Source organism: Priapulus caudatus, unplaced genomic scaffold (assembly GCF_000485595.1).
Source record: "Priapulus caudatus unplaced genomic scaffold, Priapulus_caudatus-5.0.1 Scaffold132, whole genome shotgun sequence".
In the NCBI taxonomy this organism is placed as follows: Eukaryota; Metazoa; Priapulida; class Priapulimorpha; order Priapulimorphida; family Priapulidae; genus Priapulus; species Priapulus caudatus.
In genome coordinates, this window is record NW_014577193.1 from 289780 (window position 1) to 312697 (window position 22918).

Genomic DNA, 22918 nt, shown 5'->3' on the forward strand with positions numbered 1-22918 from the left:
CACCCACCCATCTACTTACTACCTACCTACTTATCTAAAGCCACACTACCTTAGCCCCAGTCTGGCACCTACCTACCTAGGCTACCTACCTACCAGCTAGCCCTAGCGATACGCTACCTAGAGCTACCTAGCTAGCTACCTTACGCTACCTTACGCTAAGCTAGCTAGCCTACCTACCTAGCTACCTACCTACCTACCTACCTTACCTACCACCTACCTTACCTTAACCTGCTAGCTACCTTACCTACCTACCTACCTACCTACCTACCTACCTACCTACCTACCTACTTACTTACCCACAGTACAGACAGTTAGAAGACATGCAGACAACTAGATAAACACGAGTACTTTTGAACTGTCATCTTCTGTATTGTGTATGTATCTCACGATATCGCCGGCTTTGCGTGTCGCTCCTGTAGAAGACGATGGACACACTGACCCGTGTGCTCGTGCGCCACGTCTACAGCCTGGAGCTTAACGACCTGCCTCTCGACAGACTCACCGAGCAGAAGCGCAAGCGCACCAAAGGTAATAGTGCCAGTGGCGTCGCGATAACCTAAATAAAATCGATTGTAAGCTAATGTCTTATAAACGTTAACTTCTAGTAACGCTTATAGTGAAGGGTGCCGCTGTAGCCGATGTACTCGCTACTGGTTTGGCTTACCTTTCTGTGTGGTCGAGCTCACGAATAGGGTACATGACCATCATGCAGTGAAAAAAATACACGGGGGCTCAGGGCGATTTAGCCCCCGAAATGCCAAAAAGAGCCCCCGTAAATGTGCATAGAGTTCAATGCAAACCAAATTTTAGAGTGCTATTTTCATGCACGCGAGCTTGAAAAGTAGCCCCCGAAAAACAAATTTTAATTTTTTCCCTGCCATCATGTGACTCATGTCCATGTAGCAGACGTTATTTGTTTTACCATGCTGTATCCTATGGTTTTACTGTAGGGGTAGTTGACAGATGGTGTAAGCGCAGTGAATCACCGATAAGATCACAGTGACCAGTAGTACTGACCAATAGTGCAGCGATGCAGGGATAGCTGACTTTATAACTACCATGCAGGTGTAGATAGCATTATAACCACAAAGCTGGATTAGCTAACTTTATAATCACCATGCAGTAGCCGGTAATCGTGTGACCTCAAGTAAATAGGACATTAGAATTTTGACGAGAACCCCACAAGGTTGACTGACGAAACTCCCTGAAACTGCTCACTGCAATGCAGCTGCATGACTGTGATTCACAGGTCAGAATTGCTGTGTGGAGTCGTCCAGACAGGATCAGCATAGACTGGCGGCTGGCACGTTCACGCGCAATTGGAGCCGCTACAGCGGGCCTCCTGCCGTCGGCAACGGTTACGAGAATCGCGAGTGCCTGTCTCCGGCCGACAAGCTGGAAAACTCCGGCACACTGCTGCGCTCTAAAGGTACGTGACATTACTGTGCAACACTGGAGCTGTAGCAGTGAGCAAGGTCTTAATGTTGAAGAGTTACACGAGTTGTGCATCCCCGCAATGAAAATTTCTAGTTGTTTAAAGCACAGGCTTTTAAAACTCGGAATGATTGAGCCCAGCTTCCTGAGGTGGGTTTAAACGGCATTTAAAAATGAAAGCTCGATAATTTTAATCGTCGTGTACACACGTCAGTGGATTATTTGAAAAATTGCCTGCAGGTGGCTTTGGTTGTCTGGCTCTGATCGATGTACAGGTGGGCCTATATGCCGTACAAGTTACTAAAACATTCAGTGACTAGATAAATCCATGTTTTTCAAAGCAGTGTATAGCCGCATACCATGAAAAACACAGGTTTTTAAAACCCGTGCTCGAATTACCTGTGTTTTTCGAAAGATCGTGTAGATGGGGGTTTATAACTCCTTACTGTGTAACATCTGCCTATTACTCTACCTACCTGCCTTATAACAATTACAATTGCCAAGTGAACAGATTCATCTATCACAAAAACAAAAAGCATGCATGTTCTGATATTAAAATTCTAATGTTTGACCTACCTGTTATGTTTTACAGAGGAGTACGGGCGGGTGCGGTCGGTGAGCGGGGGCGATGTAACAGAGCAGCCACGCCCCATGAGCCTGGGTACCACGGTAACCCTGCCTCTCGTCCGCAGCACCAGCGATGGAGATCTTTCGTCTAAGGACAACTCGCCTGACTGCTTACAAGGTAACAACGAACTATGTGTAGTGCTGTGAAGATAACAGAACAAACCAGACGTGGGTTAACCACAGAGCTAACATTTTCTTTGCTCACTCAGAATACATTAGAGATGACCATTTTAATGTGATTCTTACTATTAGAATTACTGTTAAATTTACTCACTACCAGCCCCTACCCAACTACTTCTATAGACAAATAAAAATAAAAATTTACTACAAGTCATCTCCCCCTACTTCCCTGACAGTTGGTTTGTAAGGTACCCCAGCTACAAATTTCCAATTGAAAGACTGAATCAGAGGTGGTGGTAGTCGTATTCGTGGTAATGATGGCTATGATAGAGAGAGACAACAGAACAGCATTGTATTATGGGAGTAGATCGCGAGTGCAGAGTTAGTAAGTGCGGAGCAATACAGGTAGTCACCGGTAGCCAGAACTAGCTAATGGTATAGTTTCATGAATACACTGCATCACACGGCTAGGGAGCTGTTCCAGTAAAAGCATGCTCGACAAAATCTATGTGTGCCACACAGATTCAGTGTGAATGAACAGTTAGTTTCGCCACCTTACAATGATGCAGTATCATAATGTGTGTAACAACAACTGTAATATATGGAGTGTGCCGGAAACACTCGATGAATAGATTGGTCAGGAGTGTAATATACATGCATTATTCGTGACTCTAACATCAGGCAGAGTGTCCTATAAACCCTCAATTTCACAGAATCAGGTTGCGTATATTTCTTACAACATTATCCTTCACGTAAATCACTTCAGTATAGCATCTAAACATCTTTGGAGGGGGAACAGTGGACAACAAATTCAAATAAAAAAATCATTTTGGTTAGTGTGCTCTGCCAAATATCGGTTAGTTATTTTAAATTAGATCTACTGGATTACTATACATCAATTCTATTAATTTAATAAAAAATTTAAATATTTGACTTTAACGTTTTTGAATAACCAAACATCTACACATGTTCACGTGTGTGTATTATTTAGGTTGCTTTACATCACTCTGGCAATGAATTGGGGTTAATGACAGCTCTTGGGTTTCTAGGTTCCATCTATGGTGTGTGATTATCTGTTATAGTGTGATTACTAGTCTGGCACATTGATGACATGTTGAGCCCATATATTGAGCTGGAACCAGCGAATTACTAGTCACTGTTGAGCAAACAAAAATACCGTTTTACAGTTTGTGCAGAATGAGAGAGAGAGAGAGAGAGAGAGAGATAGAGAGCGAAAGCGATAGAGAGACAGAAGTTGGGAAAAAAAGGGAAAGAGAGGGGAGGCAGGAGGAGAGAGACACACTGAGGGAGAGAGAGTGAGAGAGAGGTACAGACAGGCCGCCATGCACATGTATTCATGGTGCTCGATGTTGCTGCTTGTAGGGGGAGAGGAGATAATGCTGGCTTCACGAGGAAGAATGTCCGACGATCCACAGCTTCTTAAAGCATTCGCAATGAATCATGGTAAGTGCTAAGATTCTCTCTCTGCAATTATTTATTCACCCTACATGCAGATTACTAAATTGAAACCATAATTCTTGGCTGCAGGCCAATGCTTGCATAAAAGTTCAACATGAATTAACTTGGCAACAGCTGTGAAAATCAACCAGACGGTCAGAGAGTTCATCAGAAAGAAACCACCAGGAAGAAGTCTGAAAGAATGTTTGCGTGGTCTTACAGAATTATATGTGCATAATGGATATATCAATAATAGCTACATTAATTAATAGCTAACCCAAGCATTAACGAGTATTTGGAGCATTTCGTATCGTGCATAGAGCTGCTAGCTAGATGGCTGTTGTCCGAATGATTGTGACGTTAAGATAAAAACTTCTACGACTCTACCATTAAAATAGTATAAATAAAAATGAGTAGACGACTAAGAATAGATTTACGACATTACTCGCATGTCTCTAACTATAACTTTGTGTTCTTCTGATAATATTTTTTGACTAGTGGAATAAGGCTGATAGATAATTGTTGGGACTACAACTAATCACAGGAATAAACCATCGCTTTAAAATGCAGCCACCCCCACCCCGCCCACTGTTACTCGGTTGCTCTGGCAGTACGCAGCAACCACTGCAGTCACGCTTGAGGATAACTGAAGATTGGCAGACCATGAATTGCCTTAGTAGTTTGTTGTTACCAGAGCCAGCATTAGTCCAGTCATAAAGTGCACTCTACCGGGAAATCGAGTGAAACAAGCTGGATTCTTCACTAATGTGTTGGTTATTGTTTTGTTCACTAATAAACCCCCCAAAAAAGTTACAAAATTTTCGTTGGTCGGAAACTTTTTTAGGGGCAACGCCCTTTTTCTGATTGTTCGCCGATTATGGGAAATGTGTAAATCTATACCTGAACACTTTATAGTCCTGCTAATACATGTTAACTAGGGGATTTGGGGCGGGGAGTCGATTTCCAACAGTCAGTTATCATAAATTGAACGCGTTAAGAGCTTAATTGACCAATTAAGCTCAATTAAGCTCAGTCGGCTACCAAAATTTCGCGTGTTTTCTGACATATGGCATGTTAGTATGCTTTCTGTACGTGTTTTCTTTGGATGCCGATTAAATTTTCGAATGTTATTTAAACACTTCAGAAGTCTGATTCATCCTAAAAATGTGTTATTAGATCGAGTCATTAATAACCATACGTGTTACTGTTTAAATTTAAACAAGTATTGATTATGAAGCTTTACGAACTCGACAACCCGAAGATACTCGATAAAGAATCATACACATAGGATTTGATTGAATACAAACAATAGAATATAATTTGTCCTTTAACAGAACTATTGTATCACAATCGTCCAGGAAGAGTGACAAGTCTAATGCACTGTACAAAAAATTAATTTACAGCATGTCCCCAAATCAACCGAAGCTATCAAAATAGTCCTATATATCATAACTTATAGTACAATAATTAGTACAATATTATAACTTATAGTACAACAAGTTTAGTCGATAAATTGGAAAAGTCAATCTTCTGGGACATCATCTTCGGCGTCCCCTACCGATCCTTGATCTTCGTCATCATCTCCGGTTTCCTGGTCGCCGGTTACACTTACAGTCTGGTTCTCACAGTTGTCACAGCCACAGAAATCAGTACACTGGAGGTCAAGCTGCTTGCAGCCACATCGCTTTGAAGAGCAGTTAGTTTTACACCTACAGCTAATGGAACTGAGCAAATTGGGAAGTGCCACTGCCTTGTCTGTGTAGAGGGGTCCATACTTGCCATCGGAGTTCAGAACCCACCCATATTCTGAGGGGTCAAGAGTGTTAAATAGCCACTCTTGTACCTGATGGTACACTCTGAGACAGTGGTACTTCGCAGCTGAGGAGGTAGGAGGAGGCCGTCTGTGGTCAACTTTTCTCTGTACAGCTCCTTTCTTCTTGTGCAGAGCATTTAGGAAGAGCTTGTGGCGCAACTTGTCTAGTGACAGCAAGGGAGGATCTGTTGACTTGGTGTACATCTGGATAATGATATCACTCCCTGCTTTAACAATCCGGTCTGTTGACTCCTGCCTACAGTAGAATTCGGCTGTGCTCGCTATCATCTTCTCCAGGATCTTTGACTTGCACAACCGCGTCTTACCGAAGCCAAAGAAACCTGATGTCGTGTCACACCCCGACATTGCATGGTTGAGAAGGAGCATGTTGAGTGTAGGCTCGGGGAGGGCTTGGGCAAGAGATCCGATGTCCAGCACGGTGTTCCCTGATTGTTTCAGATATACGCAGTGCTTAGGTGAGCGCATGTGGTGGAGCATCATAACTAAGATGTCAGTGTCCTCAGCGACCACACACACATGGCTTATCTCAGAGAGCTCCTATTGCTTTTCGTACAAAATATGAGTCTGCATCAGCTACACACTGGCTAACGTGGTAGAGCTCCACTTCTAGCCCCTCCATCAACAAGCCAATGAACTTGTGTTTGTTTTTTTGGATTCGAGAGCAGAAGCTCCCGCTTACAGTCCACAACATTGTCAACCGCTATGTCTATTTCTAGAGATGATACCGGGCATCTTGTTGTGTGTACCATGTCCTTAGTACTGGGTTGCAGGTATCCATCAAAGATGATGTAAGTGTCTTTAGGATGGGTAAAGTGCTTCTTAACATAGGTGATATAGCACTGCACAACTTCTCCGTAGGTTGTCCCTTTCTCCCACGGCACAGTGTAGAAGAGGAGACCCCCATCTACTACTATCTTCAGCTTCTCTGGCATCACACCACACACCGTTGTCTGCTTTATAATGCTGCCCAGGTCAGCTTTGGCGACAGTTCTTAAGGTACCGTTATCGGTACTGAGTGTACTTTTGCACTTTATTTGCGGCACTATAGTCTGTATTTTATTATAATAAATCTTATAATAATTCAAGAGTGATATTAGAGTAATATAGAGAGATCTATATAAAATTAGAGTTTAATTGAGCTTAATTGGTCAATTAAGCTTTAACCGTTCAATTTATGAATAAACTGACTGTTGGAATCGACTCCCCGCACCGAAATACCCCTATTAACATGTATAACATGACTATACAGTGTTTATGTAAGATTTACACAATTTTCCCATAATCGCGAAAATCGGAAAAAGGGCATGGCCCGTAAAAAAGTTTCCGAACAACGAAAATTTTGTAATTTTTTTTGGGGTTTATATGTACCAATACCAACACATTAGTGAAGAATCCAGCTTGTTTTACTCGATTTCCCAGTAGAGGCCTTATTTGGCACTTTATGACAGGACTGCATGGTAGGGCTAAGGATATTCGACTGTGTTGGGTGTTTGTTGGCAAGCCAGAGGTCGGATAATAAGGGGTTGAGTGAGTAGTAAGGTTGTAGTGCTAGGTTTCGTGCTTGTGAGAGCAATTAGGTCACAGCAACGGGAAGTAAGTCGAGGAAAGTGCAGTATTGCTGCTTACTTTCACGTGCATGGCCTGTGCTTTCTTCTCTGGCTCTCTTACTTTCCCTCTATCCCCATTTTCCCTCCTTTTCGCCTTACCCCCTCCGAATGTGTCTCTCTTGTTTGTCTACCCCCCATCTCTCTCATATATATATATATATACATACATACATGATACATGTACATACACGCCGGATGAGACATTTGATGAAGCTATTTTGGGCTTGAGTGCAGGAAGTTGTGTGTGATCCCATGCTGATATGGGATATACTATATACATATGATGATATATATATAGTGATGTCATCTATCAGATATATGAATTATTATGTACATCGTATATCTATGCTGCCAGCGTCGTTGGCTACGGTGTGCAAACATTGGACCGGCATCGAGCAGGTGATTACCCACACGCGTGATTGACTGTCAGCTTCCTCATTGACTCTAACTACCGTGGCATGACTCGACACGCTCAAACGATCTCGCTCGCGCGCTGAAATATTGATGTTATACTCACCGCATCCGGCGTCCTCATTGCTGCCGGTATCCTAACTCTGTCCGCGTGCGCTCATCTGCTCGGTGCTGCGGTGATGTTCACTACGTGGTGGTGACTTTCACAGCGTGGTGGTGACCTTTACTACGTGGTGGTGACCTTCACTGCGTGGCGGTGACTGCTCAATGTTGTGGTCCCCGCGTGGGCGTGTGACCGGTGGTCCGTAGGGACTGTGGTGGCTGACTGTCACGTGTGTTCTGGAGGCTGCATAGTAGGATGCCGGTGTCCGTGTGTTGCTGTCTGGTGGCTAGTGGCACGGGAGAGCATTCAGCCCCGGATGTACAATGTGTATGGGCGCGCCAGTGTGCGTGCACGTGTGTGTGTGCGCGCGCGTGCAGTGCTGCTGCTGCTGGTGGTGGTGGCGTGTGCGCGTGTGTGCGCGTGCGCGTGCGTGCGTGCGTTTACAACAGGTCCTCTAGCTTTCTTACAGTCTCTTAGTCTCTGCAACGATGTTTATGACTTGTGTAGCTTTGGTAGTACGTGTTTGTGTGCAGGCTACAAACCTGCTAACTTTCCTGTGCAGCTGCAGTGGTCTGTTTATGTGTATGTCTGCCACAGGTGTGCCTATGTAGCTGCGGTGGAGCGCGCGCACGCGTGTGTGTTCGTGTATTTGCCAATGCGGGAACGTTGTGTTTAACCTGCCTTGAGCGGCACATGGAAAGCTCTGGAACCGAAAATTCTAGAGCACGTCTGTAAACAAATCGTGCGCCTGCGCCCACTCCCGCGCTCCCGCCCCTCCGTGCGTGTGTGAAGTCCGCACGCTGCCGCCGGCTCTAATCCCGTCAGTGGGAGCTTAAGTAACAGTGTCAACAAGTCAACAAGCAATCATCATCGTGCGCTGCCACCTTCGTCAATAGCGGCGTGCAAAAACGTTCACCTGTATGAGGCTTTGCCTTGGTACGGGGCCAAGTGGAGAGAGCTGCTGCTCTGCTTCTCTCTTGCTGAGAACGCTATGACAACGGCAGCCGCGCGTCACGAGGTGATGGATGGATAACGCGCCCAATGTGATTAATCACACCGTAGTGATACGACGTAGGTGCATGCGACGTTGTTGCCTCCGAGTTGGATACGACGTTACTGCTTGTCTTGGGTTGTCTTTGGGCGACGGTAACTCGCCCTAATACTCGGTTTCGGCTCCACAAACAGCTAGTATTACCGAGTGTATATCACCATTGTGATATCATATCACAAAGCCAGCCGAGCTCTATGCGGGTAATGACGGATGTGAGGATGATGGGAGGATGCTGGCATAGGTGATCGTGCGCGTGCGTGCAGCAGACGTACCCGGCAGTGTTGCGGCGACGCCGGGGAGCTCGCAGCACGGGTCGTTGATTGGTCGCAGGGCCGTGTTTACGGACGACGCGTCACGCTGCTGTGCTCAGCGTGAGGTGTGCCGCATCACGGCGTCGCCTAGTGAGTGTGTGCTGGGAGTTGGTTGTTCGTGGTTGAGCCTGCATACCTCTGTTGCACTACAGTTACTATGTTTACTTTGTGTTCAGGAGTGAGTTCATCCCACTGTTAGACTCGATTGTTAATAGTGCATCTCACTGTTAGAGTATATGGTTATGTGTGCATCCCACTGCTGGAGGCTGTGGATAGGAGTGCATCCCACTGTTGGACCCTTGGGTTAGAAGTGCATCTTAGTGTTGGTCTCTATTTTCAATGGTGCATCCTACTGCTGGACTCTGTGGTTAGGAGTGCATTCCACTGCTGAACCCTTTTTTGTTGGGAGTGCATCCCACTGCTGCTGTCTAACCACAGTAGACGCCCTTCCAAAGTGAAATTGGGTGCTGCTTTCCGATAACCCCTGCACGCTCCCTGCTGCCAGAACTTGCGTGGTAAAATCCTCGCGCACCACTTCCGCCACCAGAAGGCGATGTTGAACTCGCTGAAGAAGAAGGTGGGCACGTCGGCCCGGAGGCCGCCGCGCGAGGGTGAGGAGCGGCGGCGCGTGTCTCTGCCTGCGATCCTCGGAGGGGCGCCAATGTACCGGCCCGGTGCGATGCTGCGAGGCAAGATCCTCAGGAAGGGATCGCAGTTCTTCTGTACGTTTGTGACGGCGCGGCGTTGTCGAGAGAGAGGAAGCCGCGGAGCTTCACGGGAAGCAGTGGGAGGAGGGGAGGACGAGAGGATGATTGAGAGGGGATTAGATTTTATTATGAAGTGCGGGAGAGAGAAAGAGCGGGCGCGTGAAAGGGGGAGGAGAGCGGGATAACGGGAAAAAGAGAGTGGGAGATTGGGCAGCAAGAAGTGGGAGGAGAGTAGTGAGAGAAGAGGAGGGAAAACCCAAGTCTTAGTTCACCTAAGTACCATATTTGCCGTGTATTTGAAGGTATTCATAGTTTTCACACATTTACATGTAGGTCTGTTAGCTGTGTGTTTTGAATTTGATTGTAAATATTTCGGAATGTGAAAATTGGCTTGACACCCTGACTATGTGATCTATATATGTACATGTGTGCAGCCTAGAGGTATGTAATGATAGATCTGACCTACCTCTGTGCGTACACATATGCAGGCAGGTAATACTGCTAGCTACCTGTCTGACACTGCACATGTGTGTACTGTGTATACGCAGGTAACAGACCTGTGCGTTGTGGCTTTCAGTTACGGAGGAGACAGGCAGTAGGAGTTACCAGGGCAAGAGTGTAAGCCGTTTTGCGTAACGTTTTGCAGCCACGTCGTTGGAGGAGGAAGGCAGTAAGATTTACCAGGATCAAGAGTACGATGAGGAGGTGGCAAGCATCTCTGTGAGTGGTGATTCGCACAGCATCGATCGGCTCTCCCTCGGCGCCACCCTGCTGGAGAGAAGTGAGCGAGGTAGGTGGATTGCTCCCACATCTTTCTGTGTGTGTGCATCGCACGCACATGCATGCGTGCATTTCTGTCTGTATTAGGTTTTTGTCAGCTATGGTGACCGAGTTACAATCTTAGAATGTAAGCAAAATCAGAAAAAAAATCAGATAGGATATTATTACCGTCGCTGCAGCAGTGAAGCTATGACCAGTTGTAGAGTGTTCAGCACATAACCAGTCACAAAGAGGTGTCACTGTTCCGTTTCTCACCTACGCTCCCCGTCGCCATTCCCGCAGGCTCCAGCACCCCCTCTCCACCCGGGATGAACTTTGAGGTGGGATCGCACTCGCGGAGTGTGTCTCCTTCCTCGTTCGACACGAGAGCCGTGCAGGAGACAGGAGAGGTCGTCAGCATGCCCATCGATGTCGTTGTCACCGACGACGGGCAGGTGAAAGTCACAGGTGAGTTCATTAGCACACCTGAACTGTCGGCAGGCAGGTGAACGTTGGGAGTAAGTTCGCTATGACGTCTGGACCAAAGACGGGCAGGTGAAATTCGCAGGTGGTTTTGTTAGAACACCTGGACTGACGACAGGCAGGTGAAACATATAGAGGGTTCCGCGATTTTCCATATTACCCACAATGCAATGCCGTCGGCCATTAGGGTTCCAGAAACCAGTTCAGGCATGGTACAGGCAAGTACATTGAGCAACGCACCTCTGTTCGTTTTATTCGCCTATTAAGCAAATCTATCACAACTCCGCTCTCCTGCGGTGTTGTCAACTGCAGCAATCGGTATCAGAGAGAGCCACACAGATTTTTTAGGCTGCCTAGCGTGATCACAACACAAGGTAAAGTGACGAGAGACCAGGCGGACCACAGACGTTTGAAGCATTTTCAATAAAAAAGCAATGCTGAATAAACACAAAATGTATTTACTACCAATGTTTCTCTAGCTCTCTTTCGCCTTGTATTGCGGATAATTACCTGTAAATGCCGGTCAAATGCTCCTCTGCAACACACAGGTACACCGCACGCCGCTACACATTTACACTTATATACATATATCGCCGGCATCCAGTAGGCAGCTGTTTGAGTGGGGGTAGTGATTTCTCTTGCACGTGCAGCATACTCTACATAAAATAGCACCGCGGCAACATGTGAACAGAATTCACCAAGCCCGGCTTTACAATTACAGTGTGCTGACATGATGCCTGTCCCATATTCTCTCATCATGACCCATGCACGGATAGAAAGATGGTATAATCAGAGACTGGGAGTGCATAACACGTGCTCGGATAGCGTAGATGGGACTCGCACTGTTCACATAATAGATGTAGACTGATACACCACTAACCCAACCGCAGAACAGTCGATCGTATAGGCATCCAGGCTTTTGTAGTTCTGAAAGTCCTTGAGAGTATAAAATGGACTCGGCTGGAATGTTAGGTAGTTCACGAGATCCAAATAGGTGTGTGATGGGAACACATTGTGGTCCTCACTCCATTCGGCATTTTCTATTTGGTACGGGTCTCGATTCCCAATGCACGCAATTTTCTCGAGATAGCGTGCTTTGGCTACATTGTCTAGGGAATCGAAGTACGTATCCATACTATGTACACTACAGACAGTCGACAAACGTGCATACACTAGCTATTATAAAAAGCTGCGTTTGATAGCTAGAGTAGATGCAGTCACATGGGTGAAATTTCTGAACTCTCACGATGTAAACAAACTCAAGTCTATGAACATATGTGTTGCGTGCAATCTTCCGATCTGCTCAATCTACGAATCTGCCGACTGTCTGGCAGCATCATTGAACTCGCACCTAAAACCCACGATGGTAAACCTGCTTGCAAAACCGGGCCTGCTCAATCTTATCGAACTAGCAATTAACACAACCCCAGCTGATAAACCTGTCTGCAAAATCGGGATCCATTACTGCTAATATCTATTGCAATAATAACACTATAGCCAAAGTAAAATCGGTTGATTGTGCAGATCGGCAGATTACACGCAACACGTGTTCGCTCTTTTTGGAACCGAGATGGCCGACGACACAGGATTGTAGGTAATGTTGCTATTTTTAGTGCAAATCGCGGAGCCCTCTATAGGTGAGTTCGTCATAACACCTGAGATAAGTCACGAAATGTTGTATGCGCCTGTGCCGCAATCAAAAGATATGGGCGTAAGCTGCTTATGCGTTGACACAGCTGAGGTCAACCTATTACCAGGTAAGTGACTGGCTGGTGTAAGGCTAGTGAATGACTGCTTCTCTAATTAGGATAATTTTAGTGTTCATTTTTTATTTTATGAAGGGAAGCAAGTGTGATGGTGCTTTATTCAGCATTATTGTCCCCCGTTGTGTGAAAAAGACCGGCTAGTATGATAGTAACTATGTAAATGGTTGTTGAACGTACAACACCGTTATTTAACTGGAAACTAGCACCAGTCACAGACACCTTTTCATATTCTTTGTGTGGTTTAGATTAAGTATAACCTGTGATGGAATTTGTCGACAATTTATGATTGGCAGCCTTATTGTGCATTTTGGTGTTGGTGGCGTATTTATGATGACCTGTGTTTTCATGGCTTTATTAAGATCTGGAGAATCAGGGCTGTGTGCTTGCGGGAGGCTGCGTTCAGGGCTGGCTTCCTGATTCCGCTGTCGTACTATGGCAGCGGATGCTTGGTTGCCTCGGTAACGTCAACAAGATCAAGGATCCAAAGATACACGCACAAGTGATGGAGTACATTTGTAACCTGTACAACGTGCTCCTCAAGGTAACACAAACTCGTTAAGGTGAACAATTAGTTGTAAGTTTATTAATTAAGCACAAACGTCAATGTTAAAGAGATAATTAACTCGCCAAGGTTACAAGTTAATGCCCTCTAATTACTTATTTGTTTTTACAAAAACTTGTAAACTTTAACATATTATTCTGATTTCCAAGTCTGCACTTGGTGCTTGTTACCCAAAGTGTTCTAGACCCTCTCTATGGTAAGATCTCATCTGTCTCACATAACAGTATTGCCTGATTACATGTGCAGGCAACACAATCTGTGAAAGAACTGTGAAGAAATACTGTGTCAATAGCAACTCGTGATCTTTTAATAGGTCGTCATGTTTACCTACAATAATTGGTGTGTGTCAGGTGAGACGTGCCGACACTCGTGCAGCCGCGGCACTGTAGACATTCGGAGGCTGTTAAAAGCAGAAATTGTAAATGCGAAGATTGTAAATGGGTATAAATTTTTTATTGTCAATATTGATGTTAGTTTTTGCTGATTTTGAGGGAGCGGTTGCCAGTATTTATCTTTGTGTTGTCGTCATTTGGTGCTGGTAATAAATTTTTACATTTGTGATGTTGTTTTTTGGCTATGTGTTAGCTGTGGTGGGTGCTGCTGCTTGCAGAATTACCTGTGTACTGTTGTGTTTTGTGTTGCTGTGTCCAAAGCGAGGAGGCTCGAAAACTTTTGTTTAATCGTCCCTTGTGCGTCAACCATTTTAATTTTCACACATGTATTGTTTTGTATTGTTTGAGGTGCTAAATACACAATAGCAAATAAGAAATATTCTTTACAGGTAAATAATAAATAATATCTATTTACAGGTAAATAAATCAATAATGATGATAACAATAATAAATATAATATCTATTTAAAGGTACGGCTCAATCAGGGAGTGAGCGGGGACAGCCAGACGTCGCCACCTCCACCAGCTCTCATCCCTCCGCTGCACGTGTTCGCACCTTGGCTGTTCCAAGTAAGTCTCGTCACTCCCTAGTAGATCTGCCTACCCCTGGCTGCTACAGATAAGTCGGCTGCACCTTGGCTGTTTCAAATATGTCCTCACCCCCTCTTCTGTGGTTGCACCTTGCCTGTTCCAGGTATGTGTCATCACTCCCCCATTTGTGTTTGAATGGTGTCTGTTGTAGGTATTTATTATATGTGTGATCCATCGTACAATACTAATACAGCTCTTGATACAAGGTCACAATATAGCTTTTTGTATTGTGACTTTTCGCAACTTCTAAAATCTACTTGTTTTTATTTACTACAGTGTTACAATGTACTTTTAATGAAATTAGTATAACTAGACTATTAGTTGATAAATTATCTCAAATTTATGAAAGATTCAAGCTTATGGTCACTTATTTAAACCAATGGTGACAGAGATGTGTTTCTTCGATTATCACTAGCATGTGATTGTGGATGTGTGTGTGTGTGCGCACGCGCCTGTGTGTGTATCGGTTACCGTTCATATTTATTGTTCATATACTGTTCATCATTTCATATTTGACGAGAGAATTTTGACATGTAACCTTTTGGCTATAAATGGTCTCTTGCATCGTTTTTTTTTGGTCGGTGTGTATGATAAAATTAAACTAAACTAGTGCACTGGCCTTGGCTATTGCTCTCTCACTGCAGTTGTTGGAAATCAACTTGACCTGCAAGTCTCGTTAAGTCTGGCCAGTCTGCTTGTGATACCAAAGTCCTGTCCACAAAACTCTTGGTTTTATTATTGTCTCTCTGCTCCCTTGTGTGTGTGTGTGTGAGCAGCACTATGGAGACTGGTAGGGTGCGGGTGTAATAGCAGCACCATTGAGTAGAGGCAGAGGTGTGGTAGAAAAGTCTGTAGGCAAGTAGGAAAATGTTTTGTATTAACAGGAGGCATATGAACACGGGCACATGTGTACGTTAGCACAGCACTGTGAGGCCAGGTAGGGCTGGGTGTGTTTGCAGAAAATGCTAGAGGCAGGTAGGGCAAATGTGGGTTCGGTTGTAACGTGATACCTGGAGAGCACTCAGCGCACATTGCTGAGCCTAATACACACATCCTGTTTGTACTCACAGCAGCAGAGTATGGATACCAGGCTGTAAGTGAGAGAGAGTCAGGGTATCATATGGCCAATCAATTATTTGTGATTGTGTTTATATAACGTGCATAAAATAACTAGGGGTGTGTGTGCATATGGGTTGTGTGTTCGTATGTATTTACGTGTGTGTGTACGTGCGTGTGTATAATATAAGTGCAGATTGATTCTCTTAAGTTCTTACTTGATACTCTCACAAATGCCAAACCGAGTAAAACCTGCATTTTTATGGAACTAAATTGAGGAATATAAAATTGTAAGAGTAGAAAAATTTACATACACATCTCTTAGCAAGTTTCTACTATGTCACTGTTTACTTATCTTACTTATGTCATCGTTTACTCTCTCATCAGTGGTGCTAGTTATTTACAGTCTTTAATGAGGTTGTTGATTACATGTTATTGTTTACAGTCATACGTGTGACATTGTTCATTTGTTGTTGTTGTTGTTCACAATTTCACCTATGTTATTCTTTACTTGTTGCTCACAGTCTCACTTATGTCATTGTTTGTGTTGTTGTTTACAGTCTCGTATGTCATTGTTTACTCTTTGTTTATAGTCGATACTTGAGCAGACGGATGAGTATAAAAAGGGGAAGCTGATTGCCTACAAGCTGCTGTGTATGGAGACATGTCAGAGGCATGACATTGAGCTACCGCCCGAGTATCTCTCACACCTCTACAGCATCCTTCACACGGGCCTTGTCAGCTCCGATCAGGTACGCACGCATTTACACAAGCACAGGTGCTGTGCATACCTGTGCACATGGGTCAGGAGTGCTTACCTGTATAGATAGGTCAGGTATGCTTACGGTATCTGTACAGAGGAGTGAGATTTACTACCTGAGAGAGGTGGGTCATATTATGTGTGTATATATATTATATATATATAATTTAGGTATAAACTCACTTAACCTGCATTGATATAGGGTCACCTGTTGTGACATTAATATGTGCATTCTCTAGAGCTGTCGATGGTTGTTCGGGTAGAGCGAGGGTGTCAGTGAGTCATCATGTGCTGCTGTATTTACTGCAGGACGTCGTGAACACGATCGTGCGCTACAGCAGTCCGCGCTTCTTCTCACTCTGTCTGCCCGGCGCCACCATGCTGCTGCAAGGCTACATGCACGCTGCCAACACCATCCTCGCCACGACGGGCATGAGAGAGGTAACCCCTACACTCGTACACACGCTCCCACGCACACACGCGCACACGCACACTCGTACACGCACCGAATGGCCAGTATTGCATGAGAGAGTAACCCCTACACTCGTACACACGCTCCCACGCACACACGTACACGCACACGCACCGAATGGCCAGGATTGGCATGAGAGAGGTAACTCCCACACTCGTACACACGCTCCCACGCACGCACGCGCACCGTACACTCGTACACGCACACGCACCGAATGGCCAGTATTGGCATGAGAGAGGTAACCCCTACACTCGTACACACGCTCCCACACACGCACGCACACCGCACACTCGTACACGCACACGCACCGAATGGCCAGCATTGGCATGAGAGAGGTAACTCCTACACTCGTACACACGCTCCCACGCACGCACGCACGCACGCGCACCGCACACTTGTACACATCGCACGCCGGACATGACCAGCATGCATGCAGAGAGGTAACCCACACACATCGTACACACGCACGCCGAATGACCAGCATTGGCATGAGAGAGGTAACCCACACACCATCAACACGCTCACACGCACGCACGCGAATGACCAACATTGGCATGAGAGAGGTAACCCCACACTCATACACACGCTCACACACGCACGCACGCATGCTGAATGACCAGCATGGCATGAGAAGAGGTAACCCACACACTCGTACACACGCTACGCACGCACGCGCACTGAATGACCAGTATTGGCATGAGAGAGAGGTAACCCCACACTCGTACACACGCTCCCACGCACGCACGCCGAATGACCAGCATTGGCATGAGAGAGGTAACCCCCACACTCGTACACACGCTCGCACGCACGCACGCACGCTGAATGACCAGCATTGGCATGAGAGAGGTACACCACACACTCGCACGCACGCACGCACGCACGCGCACTGAATGACCAGCATTGGCATGAGAAGAGGTAACCCACACACTCGTAACAACCGCTCGCACGCACGCACGCACACCGAATGACCAGCATTGGCATGAGAGAGGTAACCCCCACACTCATACACATGCACGCACGCATGCCGAATGACCAGCATTGGCATGAGAGAGGTAACCCCCACACTCGTACACAACGCTCGCTCGCACGCAGACGCTGAATGACCGAGCATTGGCATGAGAGAGGTAACCCCCACACACTCGTACACCACGCTCCCACACACGCACGCGCACCGAATGACCAGCATGGGCATGAGAGAGGTAACCGCACACACTCGTACACACGCACGACGCTGAATGACCAGCATTGCATGAGAGAGGTAACCCGACACACTCATCAGCACGCTCGCACGCACGCACGCTGAATGACCAGCATTGGCCATGAGAGAGGTAACGCCACACACTCGTACACACCGCACGCACGCACGCACGCCGAATGACCAAGCATTGGCATGAGAGAGGTAAACCCCTACACTCGTACACACGCTCGCACGCGACGCACGCATGCTGAATGACCAGCATTGGCATGAGAGAGGTAACCCACACACTCGTACACACGCACGCACGCACGCACGCCTGAATGACCAGCATTGGCATGAGAGAGGTAACCCACACACTCGTACACACGCCTCGCACGCACGCGCACTGATGACAGCCATTGACATGAGAGAGGTAACCCCTACACTCGTACACACGCTCGGCTCGGCACGCACGCACGCACGCTGAATGACCAGCATTGGCATGAGAGAGGTAACCAACACACTCGCACGCATGCCACGCACGCTCGCACGCACGCACGGCTGAATGACCAGTATTTGCATGAGAGAGGTAGCCCCCACACTCGTACACACGCTCGCACGCACGCACACACGCACACCGAATGGCTAGCATCGACACAAGAGACGCAACCCCCACACTCGTACACTGACATGAGAGAGGTATCCAACACGTGTCTATGCACACAACGCTTTACACCGCACACCTACACACCTGTGCTGAGATGTAACCTAGACTCACACACGTAATTATGGTACACGCGCGCGCGTGCATGCTGATGGAGGTAAACCATACACGTGTACTTACAGTACACAGTCATGTATGCGTACATGCTAAAAGAGGTAACACACACGTGTACTTATGGTACACATGCGCACGTGCTGGCTGATAGAGGTAACCCCTAAATATGCGATAAGTTCTAGATTACAAACATGCAGTCTTGGCACGTAGAGATGCACAGACATATAGATAAACGGATACACCCATATACATGCATACACGCACTCACTCGCGCACACACGTAGCAATACTAACCTTGCACGACACTCAACGTTGATGTCGCACTTTAATTGCAGTCGTGAATTAACAGTGTATAACCGTGTGTACTTCCTGTGCACACCATTTATTTTCAGCTAGCTAACCCTCTGTGAAATCACTAGTGTGCTCTGAATGCATCCAATAGGCTTGTCATGCATGGCATTAGCACGTAACATCCAAGTTTTTGAATCCTGTATTTGTCATTAGGGATTTGATGTATATTATGTTTATATATATATATATATATATATATGTATATATATATATATATATATATATATACATGAATATGCATATCTGTATATATAATATACATATAACAGATAATTAATAAATATATTATATTCATTTATTATCTATTTATATTGTATGCACACGTATATGTATACAATATAAAAAGCAAAGTATAGTTTTGCGCTGGCTCCTTCATTGCATTTGTTTGCTTACATGCAGCGTGGGTATGAGCCATCAAAGAAGATGTCACTCTTCGAATTCCTGATCGTTTTACCCAATTGTGTCATAGTGCTTCCATCTCTCGCGGCAAGGACAAGTTTAATTTACGTTTATTATGTGTACCCACTGTTTAGCACATACTACTTTCTGATGTCACACCGCCTGCCGTTGCATGGGGGTTGTCCGCGCAGGCATGCACACCGAATGGTGTAATGTGCATGAATGTAATAAATGCCTTTAATGTCTGTATGGTTTGGGTGTTTCTGATGCTAGAGCAATGATTTCCTGAGTAATGTGACATACAGGTTGATGATGTAGCATTACTTCTTAATCCGGCAGCCTGTACCTGCAACTCAGTAAATAAGTGACAAAATAACTTATATAATATAGTCACCGTAAAAATAACATTCAGCCGCACATGGCTCCTTATTAGTATAATAGGTTTAGTGTAAATATGATAAAATAGGTCTTATTAAACCAATGTCTCTACACAACTTGCTTAATAGCATCTATTATAAATGTCAGACACATAACTAAACCAGCCTGTATTAATGGGTGATGGACAGTAATACCTTATTATTAATCCATTTCCTTTTCCTTACAACTCATTTGCATTTTTATGGACTGTTTGTATTTTTTATTATGTAATCATTACTTGGCAATCTTTTATAATTTGTTAGAATTGTATCTAATTGATGATAAATCTACCACCAGTGATGATTTGATACTTGTAATAATCGTAATATAAGCTAGAATTAATGCCTTCCAATTATTAACCTAGAGGAAACTCCATAAAAGAGAGTAGTAAACAGATTCCAATATTGTCGAGTATTGTGTATCGTTAATTATCATGCGTAAGATCGAATGATGCTGAAGCTGTGACTTATGCTGAAGTGATGAACTTATGCTGAAGCTTGTGACTGATGCTGAAGCTGCTGGCTATGCTAAACATGTGACTGATGCTGAAGCTGTGACTGATGCTGAAGCTGTAACTGATGCTGAAGCTGTGACTGATGCTGAAGCTGTGACTGATGCTGAAGCTGTGACTGATGCTGAAGCTGTGACTGATGCTGAAGCTGTGACTGATGCTGAGGCTGAAGCTAGGTGAGAATGAAAACTGGCCGACAGCACATCAGTGACGATGTATTCCGCTCTTGCAGGAGCGAGGACCGAAGCCGTGTCACTGCTCGGTCTCTCATCTGCTTTGCTAACCTGTACGGCTCGATGCCCGTGCTGCAGACACGCGTCGCTGACAGCGGCACACCCGGTGTCGAGCTGCCTACGCCCGGCCCGGAGCTGCTCACGCGTGAGCACGCCAAGGACATCATCATCAACGCGCTGATGAGATGTGGACGCAAGAGCCAGCTGGACTGGCTAGGTACGCTCACTGAACTCCATCTCACCTTATTCTCATCGCTCGCTGTCTCTCTCTCTTGATCGCTCTCTCTCTCTCTCTCTCTCTCTCTCTCTCTCTCTCTCTCTCTCTCTCTCTCTCTTTCTCTCTCTCCCTCTACCCTCTCACTTGATTTTCTCTGTGTCTCTCTGTGTCTCTCTATCTTCCTCTCTCTCTCTCTCTCTCTCTCTCTCCTCTCTCCTCTCTCCTCTCTCCTCTCTCTCTCCTCTCTCTCTCCTCTCTCTCCCTCTCTCTCCCTCTCTCTCCTCTCTCTCTCTCTCTCTCTCTCTCTCTCGCTCTCTCACACACTCTCTCTCACACACTCTCTCTCTCTCTCTCACACACTCTTCTCTCCTCTTCTCTCACACCACTCTCTCTCTCTCTCATCTCTCACACACTCTCTCTCTCTCTCTCACCACACTCTCTCCTCTCTCTCTCTCTCACACACTCTCTCTCTCTCTCTCCTCTCACACTCTCTCTCTCTCTCCTCTCTCTCTCTCTCTCGATCGCTTTTTCTCGCTCTGTCTCTCGGCCGCTCTCTCTTTCTCTCTGACTCTCACACTCTGTGCATTATTTGTATTAGAATATCTCAAAAAACAAAACAAATAGGAATGTCGCGTGCATGGCACAGTAAATCAACTACGAATCATGGAACGGTAACACTAGCAATGGGTTTTCTTATTAGTATTTATTTTGCATTTAACAATATTTTATTTCTTCATTTCGATAACTACCAATAAGCACATAAAAGACTAGAATCTTACTCACTTATCGTTAAACGATGGCGTGTGTCTATATTGATGCGTCCCCCAGATCGCATGTGCGTGTCTGCATATGTGGATGTGTGCTTGTGCATGTTGTTACATGTCAGCTGCGCTTGTGTTTGACAGGTGTATTGCGATCAGCACATCGGCATCTATCTGCTACGAGGAACTCACTCATGCCACCTTCCATTCCAAGATGAGAGAGGCTTTCGATGTTCTGCTGCTCGCACTCAGGGCAAGTGTTATCGTCGTCATTGCTTCACGTATATATCGTAGCGTACGGCAATTGTTACATCGTCAGTAGCGTACCGTGCATCACTCGGGCACGGCTGTTGACGTCTAAACACCTTACACAGTCCAACCGCAAGTAAATGCCAAAAGTGTCCTTTATAGAGAGGTGACTGCTAACATGTTTGATTGTACGTGCGTGCACACACTTGCGCGCACGTCTGTATAATCCTGCTCACCATCGTCGCTGACATGATCAGGCTTGGCGTGACCCATTACATCAACCTGAACAGTGCAACCAGCTGTGATCTAGACCCAGCAACGATCGTGTCTCAGAATAATGTCAGATTGTCGAGTTTACTATAGAAACAATGCGCTGCCAATTGGTTGTTGGGGGAGCTAATTTGACAGAACTAGAGCAGTATGTCACGGGGCTGTCATGTGACGAACGATCGGGTGGATTGGTGCCGTGCATTAGATAGTATTGTCGGGCGGTCTATTGCAGACACATGAGCCTGCTATGCAGGTAGACATCGTGAATGTGTGTGCCTGATGGATGATTAGTTGTCTCAGCACAACCTCAACCAATTTCACACTTACATCTTTGTACAACTGCTGTAAAACAAGCTGACATTGCTGGCACTGCTACATTTGTCACCTCCAACCAAATAATCACCACTCCAAGTATAATACTACAAAATAAAAATAATAATCTTAATAAAAAAAATTAAATTCACTTTCAGATGACCAAGGTCAAATAACTTTTTCGTAATGAAGTTACGAAGGCACACAAATAATATGGGCATTTCGCACCTAATGCTGCCATAGCCGCTTAGTATATTAGCATATTAGTCAATCCCAAACCAAATAATCACTACTCCAAATGTAATGCACAAAATATAAAAAATAAATAAAGTTCAAATGACTTTTCGGTAATGCGGGTTACGAAGGCACACAAAATGATATTGGTCACAAAATGTTAGCATAAACGCACCTCAACCTATGTAATATAACAGAGACGATGAAGGGGAACCGTGAATATGTCACGCAAGTTTGCCCTGACAGGCGAGTAACGTTCGTTGCCGTGGCGTTACAGTTCAACAAACATGGCGGGGCGCGCGTAGCGACGGACAGTCTGCTGATTGCCGCTGCGACCACGCACGTCTCATCGTGCCACAGCTTCCCCGACCTGCCCGGCAAGATCATCCAGGAGGCTGTCGACCGCCATCTCCAGCCTCCTCATCAGCGAGCCGTCGTCGGGAGACATGGGCAAGAAGGTAGGACCATCGATATCCAATAATAATACACGAGATACTAGGATATCC

General features: G+C 45.6%; 1 protein-coding gene across 1 annotated transcript in view; it reads left to right on the plus strand.

Moving 5' to 3' along the window:
• The window catches only part of LOC106805891 (ral GTPase-activating protein subunit alpha-1-like), a gene marked incomplete at its 5' end in the record, with an annotated part of 44683 nt that extends 24264 nt beyond the window's left edge, over positions 1–20419 (plus strand). Inside the window, 11 exon segments of the mRNA XM_014807661.1 lie at positions 420–528; positions 1250–1429; positions 2027–2179; positions 3565–3645; positions 10310–10453; positions 10726–10890; positions 13031–13212; positions 14096–14194; positions 15865–16023; positions 16341–16472; positions 20369–20419. Of these exon segments, the coding sequence (XP_014663147.1) occupies positions 420–528; positions 1250–1429; positions 2027–2179; positions 3565–3645; positions 10310–10453; positions 10726–10890; positions 13031–13212; positions 14096–14194; positions 15865–16023; positions 16341–16472; positions 20369–20419 (1455 nt within the window).
• Positions 20420–22918: the final 2499 nt, after the last annotated feature.